Source organism: Hyperoodon ampullatus, assembly GCF_949752795.1.
Source record: "Hyperoodon ampullatus genome assembly, chromosome: 4".
Lineage (NCBI taxonomy): Eukaryota > Metazoa > Chordata > Mammalia > Artiodactyla > Ziphiidae > Hyperoodon > Hyperoodon ampullatus.
Genome location: NC_136917.1, coordinates 61,655,478 through 61,675,660, shown reverse-complemented (window position 1 = coordinate 61,675,660; position 20,183 = coordinate 61,655,478). Strand labels below are relative to the sequence as shown.

Here is a 20,183-nt window from a genome sequence, read left to right as displayed (position 1 = left end):
CCTTCCTTAAAAATTAACCTTATTTCCTGCTCTTCCACCTTCTGGCACCGACCTGACCAACAAAGTTAAGTCCCGTGTAGACAGTTCAAGTGCTCTTCCATGTGGCTCTGGGCCCTGTGCAGACAGTAGGGTGTGTCTGTTATGAGCACCCCTCCCCAACAACCACCGTAATTGTTCCCATCTAGAGCACACAGAGAACTTTTAAAGAGTGTCTCCTAATCCCATATGTCATACTGCTTCTTTCTGTCCTCTGGTACTTTAAAGGACATTGGTACGTAGACAAAAAGCCGGGCACATACCTTAGCTAGATAATTAGTAAATGTTGGTTTCTTTTCTCTTGGTGCCTGCTGTCACCCAAGGCTTCCAGCCTGAACATCGTCAGTTGGTCCTTTCACTTCTCTTGGAAATGTGGAAATCCATCACACCCCAAACACTGGGCAACATGCAGCGTTTATTTCTGGTGAAGGCACATTCTGATCAGGCAGGTGACCGCGGCTCTGTGTTCTTAGATGTCAGATGAGGGGTATGAATATTCAGCAACCAATGCAAAGGTCCCCTTGACAATGTATTTGGTATTTGAAGAGACAGTCATCTCCTTTGTCATTCAGGGGCTAGTGATATATATATATATATATATATATATATATATAAAATTTCTTGATAGGTTGAGTTAATTTTGGTCATACTTTGAATGCTGGTTTTTATCAGCCTCTGGCAAATAAAATTTCTCTTTAAGCATGTTCATATTCTTTAGAAGTGGAAACTGAGTCTCATAAGTTATCATGATATATTTAAGGTTACACCTATGTATACATAAATTTATGTTCATCCATCCATCCATCCATCCATCCATCCAGAAAATACCTACTGAGCCAGATAGCAGGAACACAAAGTTTGCAAATAATGTCTCCCAGTATTGCTCTTATGACCCTCAAAGTCTACTTAGGGAAACAGACAGGTAAGCAGGCAAATTCAGTGTAGCTCAATCAGTGCCATAACGGGGGTTAGCCATGCATGCCATGCTATAGCAGAGAAGAGGCACCCAGCCCAAGAGGGGATATGGAGGGATAGTGAGAAAAGGCTTCCTGGAGGAAAGATTCTCGAGCTGAGCCATGAAGGCTATAACCAGGCCACTGAGAGTGTCAGGAAGGGCATGTTGAAGAGAAGCAGTTGCAAAGAGTTTGGGCTCGGGAGTTAGATAGATCTTGATTTAAATCTCACCTCTGCCTCTGAGCTGAATCTGTTTCATCTGTAAATGGGGATGGCAGTACTGATGGTTTACATGGAATGAATGCATTCAAAACACTTCACATGGTGAAGGGGACAGATTAAGCACTTAATGAATTATTGTTGTTGTTATTATTAGTGATGCCTTGGAGCCTGGTGTGTCAGGAGAGGTGTAGGTATCTCAGGGTGAATGGACCATCGGGGAGTGATGGGAAATGGGAGCCCCTGAAGGGGTCTTGCCTCATGTTAAGATGGAAACTAAATATGACTTGGAAAAGCAGGTACCTGGGGAACTAGAGAGAGTTGCAATAGACTTTCATTTTTAGATATACGGGCCAGATGCCCATAGTGTAGATTGTATGTACACACACATTTGCCCCCACTTAACGCCCCTGCCGTCCTCTCATTTACCAAAGAGCAAAACAACGTCATTTAAATTACATCGTCAGACAGTCTCAAAAGGCTCCAGGGCCACCTGATTCATGGAACCTGCCTAGTAGACAATGATAATTTATTGCAATGTCCAGGATTCATTTTGCAACCTCTCTAAATGTTAATGATCAATAATGGGGAAAGTTCCTGGGCCAGTTGTGGGTTTAATTCAATTTACAAAGCCATCTGGAGCTATGCAGAATACTTTTTATATTTTTTTCCATACCAAATTTGGATAGCTTCTAGTCACTGTAATGTCAAATGTATAGCAAAGACACTACCCTAAGGTCTGAGAATCTAGAATGGAAGCCAGGTGACCTGGGTAAAAGGACAGGAAGGGACAGAGTGGTAAGCAGAGGGAAGACCTCTGTTTGGTCAGGGTGGTCAAGGAAGGCTTTGCTGTGTTTCAGGAAGAATGAGGCTGCCAGTGGGCTGGATCAAAATGAACAAAGAGGAGAGCGGCAGGATGTGAAGTCGGCAAGAACTAGATTATCAGAAGTCTGATAGACATGGGAAGAAATGGGATGTTTGTCTAAGCGTAGTGGGCACTATTGGTCTGGCCTCTTGTCCAGCTGAAGGAGGCTCAGTTCCTAGCAGAAATCCATCCTTCCTAGCCAGATAATTTCTCTTCCTTGTTCTTGGGGAGATGGGGGAGGGGAGGTTACAGAATCCACCCTCATTCTTGCACCCTCATCCTCAGGTCCCTGAGCGTTGGACAAGCAGTCTCTCCTCGGTCCTCACCTCTTCTCTGCCTTGATGCTCATCCTCTCTGCTCCTCTCCCTTCTCTGAGGAAGAAGCGTCTCTCCTAATCACAGCTGTGCTCTCACCTGTGTTCCTGACCTTCCCTGTGGCTCCCTGACTATCTGAAGCCTGGCTCCTGAACCCTGCTGCAATGGATTTCTCAAAATTTCTTCTGATTGTCAGATCTACGAGTCTGTTCTGTGTCTTCCTTCCCTCTGACAGCTCTGTAGTCCAGGCGTAGCCTACCACCTGCTGAATCATAAATGCCTTCTCGCTTGACCCCCTCTGTATCACTGGGTGTCTATATAACCTGCCTGGGAGAATCGAGCCTGTCTTGTTTTCTTGGCTGAAGGCTCATCATGGGAGAATGAGTGGCGTTTTGCCTTCTACCTCCAGAGGAGGTGGCCGGGAGGGCTCTAGTGAGCCAAGTGGTCCTAGCTCAGGAGGAAATTCACAGTTTCTGGGGGCTTTAGGGATGGCTTTGAAGACCATATGCTGGCCTTTTTTTCGGATCAAGGCCCAGTGAAGGGGAAGGGCTAGAGGGGAGGAGGGTACCTGGTGGTGGAGAGATACTTCCTGAGACTAGGAGAGGGGAGTGGGCTTTGGGAGTTCTCTGTGGGGTGTAGGCATCAGATTCTATTTGAACTGTCTGCCCTGGAGGTAGAAGGACCCCCAATAGGGGTAATTTCAGAGTGCTAGTATTGACAGTGGCCAAGAGGCTTCTTTTTTTTTTTTTTGCGGTACGCAGGCCTCTCACTGTTGTGGCCTCTCCCGTTGCGGAGCACAGGTTCTGGATGCACAGGCTCAGCGGCCATGGCTCACGGGGCCCAGCCACTCCGCGGCATGTGGGATCTTCCTGGACCAGGGCACGAACCCGTGTCCCCTGCATCGGCAGATGGACCCTCAACCACTGCGCCACCAGGGAAGCCCCCAAGAGGCTTTTTTAATGGAAGTTCAGGAGAGGGTCCTGGCATCAGTCCGACCTAGAGATCTTGCTTCACAGGCAGCTCCATGAGGGCAGGGATTGTTGTCTGTTTTGTTTTTAGTATTATATTCCCAGCACCTGCTATAGTATCTGGGATACAGTGCTCAGAAAACAAACTGTTGAATGAATAAGATGGAGCCACAGCTTGTGGACAGATGGAGGTGATCAGTGCGTCTTAGGGGTATCAGGTGTCCACAAAGAGAAGGGCACAGGCTAAGAGCCCTCATAGGGTATACAGGTGAGTCTTCAGGACTGTGATATGACACAGAGGAGGATGCCCTAGACTGACTGAGGCAGGATTTCCTGGCAGCCTGGGTGTAGGAGACACTGGGTTATATCTGACATGATTTAGAAAAATTTAAAAATGGTAAGAGCCAACATATATTGAGCATTTATGATGCACCAGACATTTTTTAAGTGATTAATTTAATCCTCACAATAATCCTATGACATAGATACGATGATTAACTTTCTTTTTTTTTTTCAAATGAGGAAACTGAGGCATAGACAGGCTAAGTGACTTGTCTAAGATCACACAGTCAGGATGTGAACCACCCAGGAACTCTCACTCCAGAGTTTCTTCTATACCAAGTAGCAGTTAAGATGTGAGATTTCTTACCGCTGAGAGTCATGAAGCAAATTCATGCTGGTTATACTTGTTTCTTCACTAATTACATAACTTAATATTGTATATACATGTATAATACTATATGTAAAATTTTAGTAATATAATAAAATAATTCTGACAGAACAGATTATGGTTAGAAATAGATAATTTGTTTTCTAGTAATAGAGTATAACAACTTGGAGTGAGCTGTGCCTTGTCTGCCAACCAGGTAATACGTAGCCAGCTCCCTAATTACTAGTACCTGCTACAGATCAGAATAACTCCTGAAAGATAACATTCGTTATGTGCTACTAGTCCACATTTATACAGTACTTACTATGTACTGGAACTTTATAAGGCAAGTATTATTACGCCTACTTTAGAGATGAAGGAAAAGCAAGGTTAAGTGATTTGCCAGGGTGACCCCAGCCTGTCTCGCTCCACAGCTCATGATTCTAACCACTGTGCCACACAGAATGTTTTTTTCCGCATCATGTGGAAAGATCTGTTTTTCAGTAGAAACATTCATTCTTTGATTATCTGGAAGGGAGTCAATTATTTCAGGAAGAAGTCTTTAACAACCACGTAAAGAACCTTTAGGATATGTGTACGCTGTTTACGAATATACAATTGCAATAGAACACTGCATATACGTATATGTATATGTAATGTGTATGTCTCCCACCCTGTCGGTTTTCACTGGGCAGTGGTCTGTTACCAGCTAAGGATCTGTAACTAGTGCTAATGGATTTGGTTGTTGGAATGTTGTTTTTATAAATCCTCCCTAATGGGTCTTAATTTTACTAAATGCCAGCCTGATGGTCACTGAAAGCAGCTTCCAAATTAGCAAACATTAAAACATTTCTTTTAATGTTTAAGAGTGCTCCCCACTCTTCCCCTTTGGGGATCCCACTGGTAACCTCCTAGGCAGAGAGAGCCGGTCTTAGCCCTGTCGGTCTCAGCACAGTGTGGTAGTTAAGAACAGAGGCTTTGGGACCAGGCATGTAAGTTGAAGTCCCTGCCTGCTTCTTACCAGCTGCCTAATTTTCAGTGACTTACTCTCCCTCCCTGGGCCTTGGTTCCTTCATCCTTTAAATGGGGAAAACATGACTGAGGCTTCTATGAATATGCAGCATGCAAATGACGAGTGGGAACAGGACTGGCAGTCAATGCGAGAGAGCTACTCTGCGTGCCTTCTTTCTGAGCATCTTCTCTCCTTGTCTTTTGGGTCCTGATTCTTTTTTCCCTGTCCTCTGCCCAGTCCTTCCCCCCATCCATGTGGGCCCAGGGCTCTGAGGTACCCCATCCTACTGCAGAGTCCTCCAGGCTCCTAAATAGCCTCCAATTTCATCCCTCACCTAAATGAAATCTCTGTTAGGGCAACTTAGAATCTGAGTAAAGCAATTTATCCTATGGTACGCCAGACTCCCACAGAAGCTTCTGAGTTGAACTTGTGCCCTGGGTTACAAAGTCCTGTTTTTTACCTCCAAAAGAGCAGTTACACAGGTTCCTTCCTTTCTTGGTCATAGGTACCACCTTACTTTATTTAGGCCCTCATCACCTCCCCCTGGATCCTCTAAAAGCATCTTAGGTAGTCCCTGTCTCGTATATACCATCACACCATGCTACCTAGTCCTGACATACCATTGACTTGGCCATACATGTGTAAAAGTTTCTGTATTGCACAAGAGCCATACACGTCAACACGGAAAAGATGAAGGGTCCAGTATGGAAATGCTAAAGGATATTGGTGGTGTGGTATAGTGAGTGGCTGTGGGCAGGGGGAATTCACATAGGAAATGCTTATCTGCCTAGTGACCAGGGGAATGAATTTAAAAATTTGCATAGGGTAGTATTTTACATCTCTTAAATTAGAAGAAAAAATCCTAATAATACTTCATGCTTGCAAAGTATTGATGAAACCAGTTTAGTTGTATAATGCTGTTGACGTTGAGAAATAGTGTAGCCCTTTAGGAACATAATTTTGCAGTGTTTCACAAATATTTATGTCCTTTGACCCGGTAGCCTCACTGTCAGAAATCCAATTTTAGGAAATAACAGAAAAGAAGGAAAGAAAGTGACATGTATGGAGATGATAGTAAAATATAAATAATAAAAAGTGAATGTATAGCTAGTGGGAAGTAGCCGCATAGCACAGGGAGATCAGCTCGGTGCTTTGTGGTCACCTAGAGGGGTGGGATAGGGAGGGTGGGAGGGAGATGCAAGAGGGAGGAGATATGGGGATATATGTATATGTATAGCTGATTCACTTTGTTATAAAGCAGAAACTAACACACCATTGTAAAGCAATTACACTCCAATAAAGATGTTAAATAAAAAAGTGAATGTTTACCAGTAGAGAAGATATAAATAATGGTACATCAATGTTATGCTGACATAAACATGATAATTTTAGGACACTGTTTACTTTCTAATGCTTGGTAAATCCAACCACAAAATTATTTACCCTATAAGTATGTATTAGAAATACATGCCTACTATGGGAAAGAATGGGAAGAATGTTAAACAAATGAAAGCAACTGACATATGGGGCATATGAATGTAGTCTGTTCCTTTCCTTTTAAACATTTTTCTTATTATTAAAATGCTATTTGTACAATAAGTAAAATTATCAAGGTAAACTGCAAAGACAACTCAAGGATTCCCTTTCTGTTACGGAATGAAGGCGCAACACTTCAGCATGATTTCTTCACAGCCCATCAGAGCTGGCCCTGCTTCCCCAGCAGGTTGTATTTCCTTCAAGCCCAGTCTCCTAAACAACGCCCCCCGCCCCCCTGCTCATTTTTGTCCCCTTCACCCCAGCCTTTCTTCCCATGTGTCCTTACCCTGACCACCTCTGATTCTCCAAACATTATCACAGCTTTGTGCTTTGCCCCACTGTTTTCTCCATCTGGAATCCCCTTTTCTTTGGCGCTCTGACCCACCTTTCAAGGTCTGATTCAGAAGCTACCTATTCTATCTCCCTGAGGGTTTCCAACATCATTTTTTGTCTAAATTAATCTTTCCTTTCCTTGTTAGACAGAGGGCTGGAGTCAGAAGTGTGTAGCCCTTTAGGATGTAAGCTTCTGATGGCAGGGACTAGGTCTTTTATTTTATTTATTTATTAAAAATTTTTTTTATAGCAGGTTCTTATTAGTTATCCATTTTATACGTATTAGTGTATATATGTCAGTCTGAATCTCCCAATTCATCACCACCCCCCCCGCCACTTTCGCCGCTTGGTGTCCATATGTTTGTTCTCTACATCTGTGTCTATTTCTGCCCTGCAAACCAGTTCATCTGTACCATTTTTCTAAGTTCCACATATATGCGTTAATATACGATATTTGTTTTTCTCTTTTTATGACTTACTTCACTCTATGACAGTCTCTAGATCCATCCACATCTCTACAAATGACCCAATTTCGTTCCTTCTTATGGCTGAGTAATATTGCATTGTATATATGTACCACATCTTCTATGGGCTAGGTCTTTTAATATCTACAGATTTAGCTGATAATAGGTGTCACATGATTATTCCCTCCTTCAAGCTTGCAAGTCTGCCTGTTCAGGAAGAGCTAACACCTATCAGGGGAAGCAAGCAAAGCAGTCAGATGATGATATGTCCAATGGTTTTATTATGGAGTAATACATATAAAAAGATTAATTGATTTGTAATTTCTTCAGGATGCAACTTGCTGGCCAAATTGCTACTGATTTTATTAATCAAACAATGGTATTTTGTATTTAAATGACCTTTCTTTTTATTTTTAAATAAAATAAGGCTATTAGTCATGATCTGAGTTCCCATGGACTCTGTACCAGTAGTTGTAGGACTTTAAGAACGAGACAAACAATGCCTAATGTCTAGTAGCTCATCCTGGACTCATTTCCTATTTATCTCATTTTGTTTTTCAAGAGAACCCTGAGTTTCCTCAACAGCTTTTAGGAATACATCTCACCTTGAACATGGGATTTTGTTGTATTTGAGAAAAATGAAAACTGGAGGAAAACTCAGGTATGGTACAGTCATTCACTCAGTCATTCATTTATTCAGTAAATATTTTTGAGTATCTTCTGCTTGCCTGGGTCTGCTCTAGGCTAGGAATACAGTGGTGAGCTGCCACCACAGAGCTTACTGTGTTGAGGGAAGTAGACAATAAACAAGTAGACAAATGACAAATGATATTTGCTACAGAAGAGGGCACTGGGATAGAGAGTGGCTGATGAGGCAGGGAGTCACAGGGCAACACGTCTGCAGTGCTACTCAGTGGGACTTCACTGAAACCCCGCCTTAGCTTAGCTTCTCCTGCCTCGTCCTGCTTCTGCCCCTTCGTTGCAGGCTTCTCACTCACTTGCATAAGGACCCTTGTCTCCAGCTCTGCTTCTGGAAGTGATGGTCGTTAGACTCAGAACTCCCTGGCGTCAGGGACTGTGCCTTTCTTGTTCACTTTTAGATGGAAGATTTAAGTGGGAGGCTGATGTGATCTATTTCAAAAAGTTGTCTGACTGTTGCTTGTGCGTGTTGGTGAGGAGGAGGGGAGGGTGGGGTCAGAGGCAGATGGATCAGTTGGAGGCTACTGTAGTAATCCAGGCAAGACAGGACTATGGCTTGGATTATATAAATTAAAGCATCTCTATTAAGCAAAGATTTTCATCCACAATTATACTTACAAGACTCCCCTTCCATCAAGAAATTTGTAGGTGACCTTAGGCAGATGAATGTTAATAAAAGAATAGTGCATTATGGTACATAATGGAAGGAATATATAAAAGATTAAATGCTCGTTAAGACTCTGAATCCATATATGAGCATTTAATACAGAAATAATGAGATGGAAATGTGTAGTTGGTCTTTAGCTTAATTGCTGGAGTTAGTTACAGGTCCTTGGGCTGGGGGGACTATAATTTCTAAGATCTGTTTGACTGGGATAAAAATGACAATTTGAAAATGACTCTTGTTCTTTCCACTTTGGGCTAGTAAATGCATTTGGTTTGCATCTATTTCTTGGAGGCAGTGTTTATGTTCCTTCCTTGAATGCTCGTCAAATTCCTCTCTTCTTGTTAGTCCCTAACTCAGAATGTAATAATAATCAGCCTCTGAATACCTTAACAAATGCAGCACATGATGGATATAAGGATAGGTAAGCTAAGGCTACACAGCTTAGGAAGCATCATAACCGAGAAGAAGAAAAATGCTTTAAAGGATTATCCTTCCATGCAAATACTTATATATTCAAAGAGCTGAACAGAAGGCAGCAGAATAACCAAAAGGGCAGTAGTTGTTTTGTCTGGTTGTGCGGACTTTGAGGAAGTGAAATCTCTTTTGCAAATGTGCAGTAGTATTTGCTCTTTAGAGAAAATTGTGTCAGATGATTCAACAGCAGGCCTGAGGAAGGGCAGAGAGGAGGCATCAGGCGCTCTGCTTTTCCCTCTTAAAGCTGAGCCAGGCGGGGGGTGGTGGGGGGGCAGGTCAGCAACTCAGGCCAGTGAGTGGAGGAGCACTCCTGAGACCCACTGTGGAACACTCAGTGAGCTGAGCTCCCCTGTGGAGGACAGAGGCCCCACTGCCTCTCCCTGCCGTGCGGGGCCACCCTGAGAGCCACCTGCTGCTCTCCTCCATCCCTAAGACTGCCAGGCCAGAACCACTGGTACGGCATCTCTGCATAGTAAGAGCTCTTTTCCAGAGATACAAACACAAAAAGGACACAGGTCAGCAATGGAGGGCATGGAGATGATGGCCCCATACTCCAGGCCAGCCTGGAACATCATCTGAATTCTGTTGTATGGATTTTTGATCATGAGGGGAATTACAGATGTTTGAAGTACATTAAAGCCTATGGCTTCACATTTTATACCCATCTGTCTATTCATTTGCTCACCATGGAGACTGCACATGATGTGTAGGGTGAGTACTGTTTCTCAGTCTTCAGAGACCAAGATGAATGAGGAGAGGTCCCACCTGCCAGGAACTCAGTCTTTACAAAATTTAGAATCATTAGAGAGCCTTTTAAAAACACAGTCCCTGGGCTCCCACCCAGGAGAATTGGATTAGAAGCTCTGTGGGTAGGGTACTGACTTTTTTTTTTTTTTTTTTTAACAAAGCTCCCAAGTGGTTTCCTTTATGCAGCTAAGTATGAGAACTTAATTTGTTCTAGAGAGATACATTGAGTTTGATTTCGATCTAACCTTGGGTTTGGTCTAGACAGATGGAATGCATCCTTGGGGAACTACAATCCCTGTCCTCAGTGGTTTACAGTTAAGGGGTTATAGCCTAGATCCTGAAAACTATCCCAGAGATTCTCAACAGGGAATGATTTTGTTTCCACGTCTTCCTGTGGAGACATTAGAGACCATGTCTTGGAGACATTTTTGGTCGACAAAACTTGTGAGCAGGGTGCTACTGACACCTAGTAGGTAGAGGCCGGGGATGTTGCTAAATATCCTCTAATGCACAGGACAGTGCCCACAGCAAAGAATTACCTGGCCCCAAATGTCAATAGTGCTGAGGTTGAAAAAGGCTGGTTTTGTCTTAAGGGTAGTTTCTGCTTGTGAAACCAACATGGCATATAGTTTCCATTAGCTAGCATTATGCACTAACTGTGTTCTAGCTACATTATGTGTTAATAAACATTAATTGTCATTTATTAGGTACTATTGCTTGTCCCCACCGTACACATAAGAAAACTGAGCCCCAGAGATGAAATAACTTATGTAAAGCCACCTATCTAGTAAATGAAGGACTTGGGATTTGCACATGTGTAGTCAGGTTTCCAGCCATAACAGTATATGCTGCTGCCCAACAGGGTTTAGTTTTCTTCTCCTGAGAGTTTTTCCAGGCAGAAAAGGAGTACATACATACTTGTGTTAGTTCTTCTTAGGATTGTTGCTTGAGAAAAACAAGACTACTTTTCCTAGGCAAAAGATAGCCGCTCTGGGGCTTCCCTGGTAGCGCAGTGGTTGAGAGCCCACCTGCCGATGCAGGGGACATGGGTTCGTGCCCCGGTCCGGGAAGATCCCACATGCCGCGGAGCGGCTGGACCCGTGAGCCATGGCCGCTGAGCCTGTGCGTCCGGAGCCTGTGCTCCGCAATGGGAGAGGCCACAACAGTGAGAGGCCCGTGTATGGCCGAAAAAAAAAAAAAAAAAAAGATAGCCGCTCTGAGCCAAGAGATTAATGGGCATTGGTCATTTTTGTGCCAGCTAGGGCCACGAGAGTGCTGAGAGGAATCCCCAAAGAGGACACTGATGGATGCTTTCGATACCGATGGACTCCAGCAGCGTTTGGCAGCTCCTGGGCATCCTGCAGCACAGTTTGGGGTAGTGCCTGACCAGCCAGACTGTGTTTGTGACAGCTCTGGTCTTCTTAACTCTGAGCATCTGTTGAAATGATGCCTCAGCAGGAAAACACAGTGGGAGAATGTCTGCTTAGAGCATGTGAGCGTCTGATTGGCCTCTCAGGCGTCCTCTAGAAAGCCCCAGTGTCCCCACATTCCTTTTGCTCGCTGGCCCTGTGCTCTCTGCAGACGGAGGAAATGAAACAGAACCCCAGTAGAGGTCAGGTGCTGTCTCCAGTGTCCCTACCTGTGGTCACCACACTAGGGTGAGGGGTTTCAGCCAGTTGTGCATCTACTGCTGAGCCTCATTGTCTCTCTTAGCACAGATTTAGGCCAGGAGGCTTTTGAGGGTTGGAGTAGCATCTGCCTTATCCAAGGGGCTCCTGCAGGCCAGCAGATTAAGTAACTTGAGACAGGTTACTAAAGCCACATATTTAGTAAGCGGAGAGCGTGAGCTGGCACGCTCCTGGCCATGACACTATAAATTGCCACACAACACGTTCTGTTTTCTTCTTATGGGAGTTTTTCCAGGTAGAAAAATGGGCCACCTTATGGCATGACTGTAAAATGTGCACAAGATGGTGATTTTTGGAGGAAAGAACAAACAGACTTCTGCTGTTGTTAGAGGCCCTGGCCCAGCATTAGACAGGGTGGTGATGCCGGTGGAATGTTCCCCCCACACCCCTCCCCTCTGAGGTTGCCCCTCCCTCCTTGGTATTCTCCTCTGTGGACACATTTTGTGCACTTCTGGGCTCCATCTCTATGAAGGAATCTTGAAATGAAGTTCACAGCAGGGAATTGAGGTTCATGGAGGACACTGACTTGGTATGTTACCATTTTTTGTAGGTATTTTCCATTTTTGTTAAGAACACAGGCTGTTGCAAAGAATTTACAGACTCTAGTATTGGCTGGGCTAGTGGGTCTACTGTTCAGCTCTCTCTCCCATCTCCCACAGAATTTTCCCCAAAACTTAAAAAAAAATCTTTTTTCAGGCTGCCTTCTACCTCAGAGGGTGATTCTGCTTCCTATTTATAGAGACGTTGACGCTTTTAATATGAATTTCCTCAACTTTTTTTTCCTGTTGGTGGTCATTAGTGCTGTCTACCAAATAGCTCCATTTTTTTTTCTCCTTTCAAACACATGGCAGGATTATTCAGCACTTCCCGGCCCCTTTTGTGGTGGGGTGGGTGATGTGACTAATTGTTGACAGTGAGTTGTAAGCAGAAACAATGTGTGTCACTTCCAGGTGAAAGCATTTAATTGCTGGTGTGAGACTCTCCAGGGCTGGATTTCCCTTTGGCAGGGTGGAAACATTTGAGATGGTGGCATTTCTATCAGCCTGGGTTCCTGAGTGCATTCCTCTGAATTCTGTTGCAAGATGGAAATAGGATGAGCAATATATAAACGTGGTTGTTGTTTTTTTTTGTTAAAAGCCAATGCAGCTTTGGTTTTGCTTGTTAACGCAGCGTAACTTTACCTGCCTTGATTAATAGTCTGTCCCTTTTGCTCAACAATTAACGCTGCATCCATACCCACCTTTTTTGCCTTTCAGCCTTTCTCAGAGGCTTTCTATCCTGAGAAAACCACCCCTGATTAAATTCATCTGATGGCTTCCTATTGTTCCTTAAAAAAGAACAAAAACAAAATCCTTTAGCATGGTCCACAAGCCTCTGGTTCCTGCGTGGTCTGGTTCCTGTGTGCCTCTTTAGACTCATCCCACACCCCACTCTTCCTCATGCCTTCTGACTCTGCCACATTCACATTCTTTCAGTTCCTCTTATAGGCTGTATTTCTTCTCACCACAGGGCCTTTGTACAGCTTTGAACATGTTTTTTCCTGTCAGAAATGTCCTCCCCACCTCTGGTTAACTTTTCTCAGAGCAAGCGTGAGTTCTTCTGAGAAGCCTTTATTGACCTCCCCAATTAGGTCATATCTGCCTTTAGAAGTTGTAATACCATGTTTCTCTGCTTCATAACACTGACTTCAGTTGGAACATTACAGTTTATTGGTGTGATGTTCTGATTAATATCCATCTACCCCACCATGGTTCATATCACATCATTTTTATTCACTACCACATCCCCAGTGATTAGCACAGCATACTTTGTAGTCACTCAGAGAAAGCTTGTTAAATGCATGAATGAGGATATACAGTCATACTGTCCAGTTTAGTAACCACTGGCCACATGTGCCTATTGAAATTTTAATTAATTAAGAAATTAAGAATTCAGATTCATAATTACATTAACCGCATTTCAAGTGTGAATTAACCATATGAGGCTAGTGGCTACCATATTAGACGGTAGAAAACAGAACATTTCCATCATCATAGAAAATTCTATTGGATAGTGCTGGCAGGATAAAGTCCAAGTTCCTCGTGCATGGCATATGATACCCTCAAGGATCTGCTGCTGACAAACTTTCCAGTTTGTTTCTTTCCCACAATAGTACAGCCTCAGCCACATCCCCCTCTAAACATGTTCCTTTCATAAACGTGCCACTCTTCCTAAGATATCTGTGGCTTTTTAACTTTAACCTCTCTCTACCTAAATTGCCATCCCTTCCAGAACCTCTCATCCTTTAAGCCCCACCTCAAGTATTTCCACTTCTGGGAAGCATTTCCACTTCTGGGAAGCATTTCCTGAGGTCTAGACTGAGCGGGTCAGTGCTTCCTCTGACCCCCATGCTGCCCCCTTCCCATTCCTGTTTGCCTTGCTCAGACAGGATTGTGACCCTTTGTTCACACATCTCTCTCCAGTGCTACATGAACCCCCCTCAAGGACAAGGCCTGGGTCTTCTCAGTCTCTCCAGCGCTGAACACAGAGCTGGTGATGTAGTAGACATCAGTGAATGTTAGTTAAATGATGACTCAGCCAGTGAATGAAAATCACAGAGGATATTATTTCCTGAGCACAGCAGTGTGAAGAAAAAGGGAACTGTGTTACTAAGTAGGGCTAGTGAGGGTTCTGCCTGCATCCTTCCCCCTCCCATGGTCTTGTCCCAGGTCTTTATTTCATGTGATACTAGCTTTCTGGTCCAGGAATCACCCAGGAGCTTGGCAGAGTCAGGAAAGGGCACCTCTGAAATTCTGGGATCTGGAAGGCTCTGCTGAGTGGCGCTGCTTCTTGAGGAGAGTGGGTGGGTCTCATCAGCTGGAAGGAAAGATGGCTGGTACCATGATTGCATCCTCCAAATCAAGCCACACGTCAAGACGCTAGAACTGGGGGCCACCTGGGGTCTGAAAGAGGCAACTGCTATGAACTCTAGTTTGCTCAGCTAGCAAAGTGCAGAGGCTGTTGCTGCTGTGGTCAGAGCCTGTCTGTCTGCACCTTACCCACCACACTGATGGCTCTCTGAGGGCAAGACTGTGTCTTACTTTCCTCAGGATCCCCCGCAGGCTGATCAGTGACTGTAGGGCTTACAGGCCGTGGCTAAAACAACTTGTCAGATTAAACTAACCACCCTTATTGGTGATATTGCCTAATAATAGACATGCTTTCTGCAATGACAGTGATATAATTTTGGGCAAAATATTCATGTGTTCCCATGTTTTTTGGTAGCAGACCTTGGCTTAATTATGTCCAGAGGGGCCTCCATCTCCTCTACAGGTGGAGTTAAGGCTTCTATTGTAGAAAATAGGACCTCCCAGGTCTCCTGTCTCACTCTCCTTTGGCGCTTTGAACCTGGAGGACACATGCCCACAAAGTTCTTTCAGTGAATGGAGGTGCACCTGGTCCTCATTAAGGCAGACCTGAAGTCAGGAAGGAGGAAGAGGTGACATAGGGGAAAGAAAGGAAAATAGCCTCCCTGTAAGCCTAGAAATGAAGAAGCGATAAAGAGGAGACAGAGGAAGGGATGAGAGTGAAGGGCCCCGATGTGAGTCTTCAGTTAGACAAGCTGAAAAGAGCACTAAGCATCTTGTCTCTGTACCAGTCAGTCAGCAATGACAATGTGCCAGACACTGCACTGATCTTTCTTTATGGGTGCAGACTGGGCCAGCTGAACCTGAATGAATCACAGACTGGTTAGGTCTTTGCTGTTGGTGTGACTCAGAGTCCCTAAGCATTTATTTAGAGTTGATATTGCAGGGGGAGGGGAGAGCCTTTAAGAAGGATATTTTTGCATGTTCCCTGGAGACAGAGCTAGAAGTGGAGGAGTCAGCAAGATGTCTGTCATTCAGGTTGGCCCTGGGGGAGAAGACCAAGGCCTGTATATATACTGGGGCTGTAGGCCAAAGCTGGAGGGATTGTTTTCTTTATCTGTGAAGCAAAGGTAGAATTGCTTCTGGGCTTAGCTGTGACTCAGTATGGGGAAGAAGCGTCCTTGCTTCTTCATGAGGCATGCTTGGCTTCTGAAGGGACTGTGGCCTGTAAAGGCTGGGGGGGACTGAGATGGATAACAGAAATGTCTTAAGTAATGTGAACACTGACTCTAAGCCAAGTGCAATGTGTGTATTAATACTGCCTCATTTATACCCACAGGCTGGTGAGGCCTGGGGCTATTTGAGGCACACATGCTTTATTCCATTTGATTCTTATAACAATTCAATAAAGTAGGCATTATTAACCAAGCTTTATAGATGAGGGAAGTGAGACACAGAGAGGCTAAGTGACTTGCTTAAGTGACCCCATTAATAAGTGGTTGGACTGTGATTAACCTGTAAGGGTACCTTCTTAGCCACTTCTCCAACACTGCCTTCCAAACACAGTGGGAAGGCTGAGTCACCCTATTAAGGCAGAAGCCATGGAGAACAGCCATATCCTCATAAGGCCTTTTGGTCTTTGGGGGAGGAGTTATAGGCTATAGGGATGATGTCCTTACCCAGGGGGACATTTCTAGCATTCTCTGGGAAGATAACAAAGGACAAGCTAGGGAATGTCTCTGGGGATAAAAGGACCCCTCTAGTCCCAAGGAAGGGGGAGCATAGCATCACTGAATGACAGTGATGATGCTTCCCTGTGGAGCTGTAGAGACCTTTTCAGTTTCCAAAGCATTTACCCTCATATCCGTTCATTTGAAAGTTCACAGAAACCCTGTGAAGCAAAAGCGTATATGCCTATTTTTCAGAAGGGGAATGAGGCCCAGAGAGCTTCAAAGACTTATCCAAAACCATGTGGTCATTAAATATAAGAATCATGCTAGAAATCTCCTGACACCCTCTTCATCATTCCTTCCTCTTTACCAGGTGGTCCCTTGTGCCATGGTGGGGTAATTGTCTTTATGTAACGGAGGCTGACATTATGGCTGAGTCAGCCAGAGGACCAGACATGAGGGTGATGTCCGAAGAGAGGCAAACATTCAAATGAAGGGCATGATCTGGGGTGCAGTACGAGCCACAGAGTGGCACCCATTTCACTCAGATCTATGCATTTCATAAATATAAAGGCTGATTCTGTATTAGAGTTTCCCAAATATTGTTACATGGAAAACTAGTTTCACCAGATGCTCCATGAGTAGGGGAGTTCTGTGGTCAAGTAATACACATTGTACCCTTCTTCTTTTAGAGTAGCAATGCATGATCAAGGTTCTATAATGTCTTTAAGCAAAGAAATCTTTTTGACTCTGCTTATTAACTCAAGGTCTCTAAATTTATTTGAACACAAAAACTTTTTTTAAGGTCACCTATTAGCAGCTCGTGGAACTGCCAAGAACAGCTAGTTTGTTTTAATCACTGAATTAATGGTTTGATTTGATATGTGGCAGAGCCTTAGGAATTTTTTTATGGTTTTATATTCCAGCCTTATGACACATATATATGTCAGGTGTAAATAAGCCTTGGTGCTAGTTGTTTCATAATTAAAAGACCCAGGGTTAGATTGTGCCCATGCAAGCATTCTAAAGTTCATAAATTAAAAATGAAATCTCATTATAATATCAATAAGATTTTAAAATATTATGTATTTTTGCTGGTAATTCATGATAGAATAAATGTCAAGGAAAACTGTGAGTCTGCTCTTGTATGATGGCATATGTGGTTTGAGAGAATTACCTATTGGAGATTTTTGAAATGAGCAAGGCTGACATTTTATGCAGGTCATTTATCATCTTCCTATCTATGGATTGCAGCAGACACTTGACATTCATGATGAGTATTTCTTGAGACCTTTATGATTCTCCTAATTAGCAAATACCACTAGAGGAAATAATTTCCCTCACAAAACCTTTTTATTCTGACCGAAACTGTCATGTTCATAGAGTGTTTTCACTTTTTCTTCTCATTCATTACCAGGGCTGTTTTGTACTTGGTAGTTGACAATAAGAAGGAACATATAGGCTCTGAAGTGGTAGCCAGACTCTGGACTTGCTCAGTGATTTACCCTCAGTGACTGTGTTGCTAAGTTGGATTTATGTTTCAGAAAAATGGTGAATGCTTGCATTTTCATGGGCTGTTGGAATTGCTTGTGAATAGCCAAAACTGTGAACGTAAATCTGCAAATGCCAAACATCATCTTTTCTTTGGGGTGTCAAATACATCTTCACCTTTCACCCTGTGTTGGGAAGCAGGAGAATACTGTGGCTTGGGGAAGGAAGGACATGCTAGAAACTCAGGCTTGTTACCACTCACTACCAAGCAGTCTCTTCCGCAGGGTTTCTTTGAACCCCAAGATCATGGATATCTCAGCACATTTAGGAAGGGATTGCTGTGCTTTGCTGAAGTGCCTCAGTGAGCTCTTGAGATAAGCTAAAAAGTGAGTTTCCCTACACTAAGTAAATAGGATTGTACATACTTGAAACTGCAGCCTGACTCCTCCCCTCCTGTAATTCTATGCTTTTGAATATTAATCTAAGGCCACCTTTCCCATGATTTATCAATTTTATCTTCAGGACTCAGAGTCTTTGAAAAAAGCTATTTTTCCTAGAATTTTTGATTATTGTTAAAATTAAAAGGACAGGAAGATTTTTTTTTTTTTTTTTTGCGGTATGCGGGCCTCTCACTGTTGTGGCCTCTCCTGTTGCAGAGCACAGGCTCCGGACGTGCAGGCTCAGTGGCCATGGCTCACGGGACCAGCCGCTCCGCGGCATGTGGGATCTTCCCAGACCAGGGCATGAACCCGTGTCCCCTGCATCGGCAGGCGGACTCTCAACCACTGTGCCACCAGGGAAGCCCAGGACAGGAAGATTTTTATCAAACTTGGAAGCTCTCTCTAGATGAATACCACAGATATATGTGGTTTGTTGAAAGATGGTTCATCCGACACAAATTAAGATAATCAGACAAGAGGAGAAATGCCCAGAGGCCAATTTGGGGGCATTGGAAATCCCCCCAGTAGTCACCCTGTAAAAGAGCTGGAAAAAAACCCACAAACCCTTAAAGACTGATCAGCCATCTTGCTTATGTGGAAAGCACATTGGTATTTAAGCATATGGATCTTTGGAGCTCTGCAGTTTTCATCAGGATGAATGATGTCATCTAACATAAGACCAGATTCTGAAGAATCCAGAGTATATCCAAAGTGGAACCATAATTGAATTTTGCTCCTTAGGGACTCAATCTGACCAGACACTGTGGGTGTGAGGGCTACTGGGTGCTGGTGGCCATTAAAGACACCTTGAGGTTGATTGAGGAGGGGGGACTTACTCTTTTGAAAGTCTATCATGCTTCCTATTAAAGCTTTTCATAAGCCTTAAGAGTGAAATTCCTCTGAGCCTCCCAGAACCATGGATTCCACAAATCCTCTACACTAAGACATTTTCTACACAAGTCCCCAGGCACACAGGGAAAGCTCAATAAATGCTGTTCACAGAGCTGAGTAATATGTTTTTCATGAAAACTTGGGAATTGGCCTGCTAGCTGATGGGAGCGTTCACTGTAATCTTGTCCTTGCTAGTGGCTCGGAGGTTGAAAATCTGCTCTTTTGTTCTCCAGGCTTGAAGCCTGTTCATGGAGTAACTGTCATGATTCATCTCTCTCTCCTGGTGGGCTGGGGGTGAAGGAAGGAGCTCTGAGCAGTCCTGCAAGTCTGGAAGTTCCCTGTCTAGAGGCAAGTCGGGTAATCAGTGTTGTTACCATCCCCTTGTGGGAACAGAAAATAAGCATGAACAGAAAGGTAGGCCAGCAACCCTGGAGTTGGGAAGGCCAGGAGCAGTGGGGAAGCTTACCTTCTTGACTTCATATTTAATGGCGAGTTTGATCCGGCTCAGACTTGGACGGTGGTGGTCGGACCAGACTTGCAAGTTCACATCACCATTTAAAATCGCTTCCACCTCTTCTGTGTCTCGGCATAGGTCCAGCACGCCCACCACAAAATCCTTGCATTGCATAGATAACTTCCTGTAATCGTTCTAACAGAATAAAGAGAAATCAGGGGTGTGTCACACTGAGCCCCACAGATGGGCTTGCCTAACATAGTAGTGTCGATCAGCAAAGCTGTCCACCAAGTGTGAGCTTACAGAGTGCGTTGGAACCAGAGGATATGCTGGATCCAGAAGGCAGGGCAACTTCTCTTGACACAACAATCTAGAGGGCATCTTCTCTAAGCCAAGATTTGTCAAGGTGTGCTCCTCAGCCACCTGTATCAGAGTTACCTTGGGTGCATGCTATAACTATGATTCCCAGGCCCTGTTGCAGACTTACTGACTCAGAATTCCTGGGGATGAGGCCCAGGAATCTTTTAACCTCGTTCTCTAAGTAATTCTGATGCCTGCCAAAGCCCACCCTGAACTCTTTGAAAGCAGCAGTTCTCCTTGCCTAATTTTGAGCCAGATCTGAGGGAGGAGTGATAAGGAAATGCACTTTTAAGGCTGATGGAAATATCACTTAACTCATTTACTACCAATCTGTAATGGCAACTGCTCTACACAGGAAGTTTACTAGAAAGATACGGCTGATATGCTAAATTTGGGGAAAAAAATG

The 20,183-nt window shown here is 44.0% G+C and overlaps 1 protein-coding gene across 1 annotated transcript in view; it reads right to left on the bottom strand.

The window, feature by feature from the left end:
* The window catches only part of TRPC7 (transient receptor potential cation channel subfamily C member 7), a gene marked incomplete at both ends in the record, with an annotated part of 130,040 nt that overhangs the window by 71,172 nt on the left and 38,685 nt on the right, over positions 1–20,183 (bottom strand). The window contains one exon of the mRNA XM_079701773.1: positions 19,430–19,612. Within this exon, the coding sequence (XP_079557899.1) occupies positions 19,430–19,612 (183 nt within the window). The remainder of the gene's footprint in view (positions 1–19,429; positions 19,613–20,183) is intronic.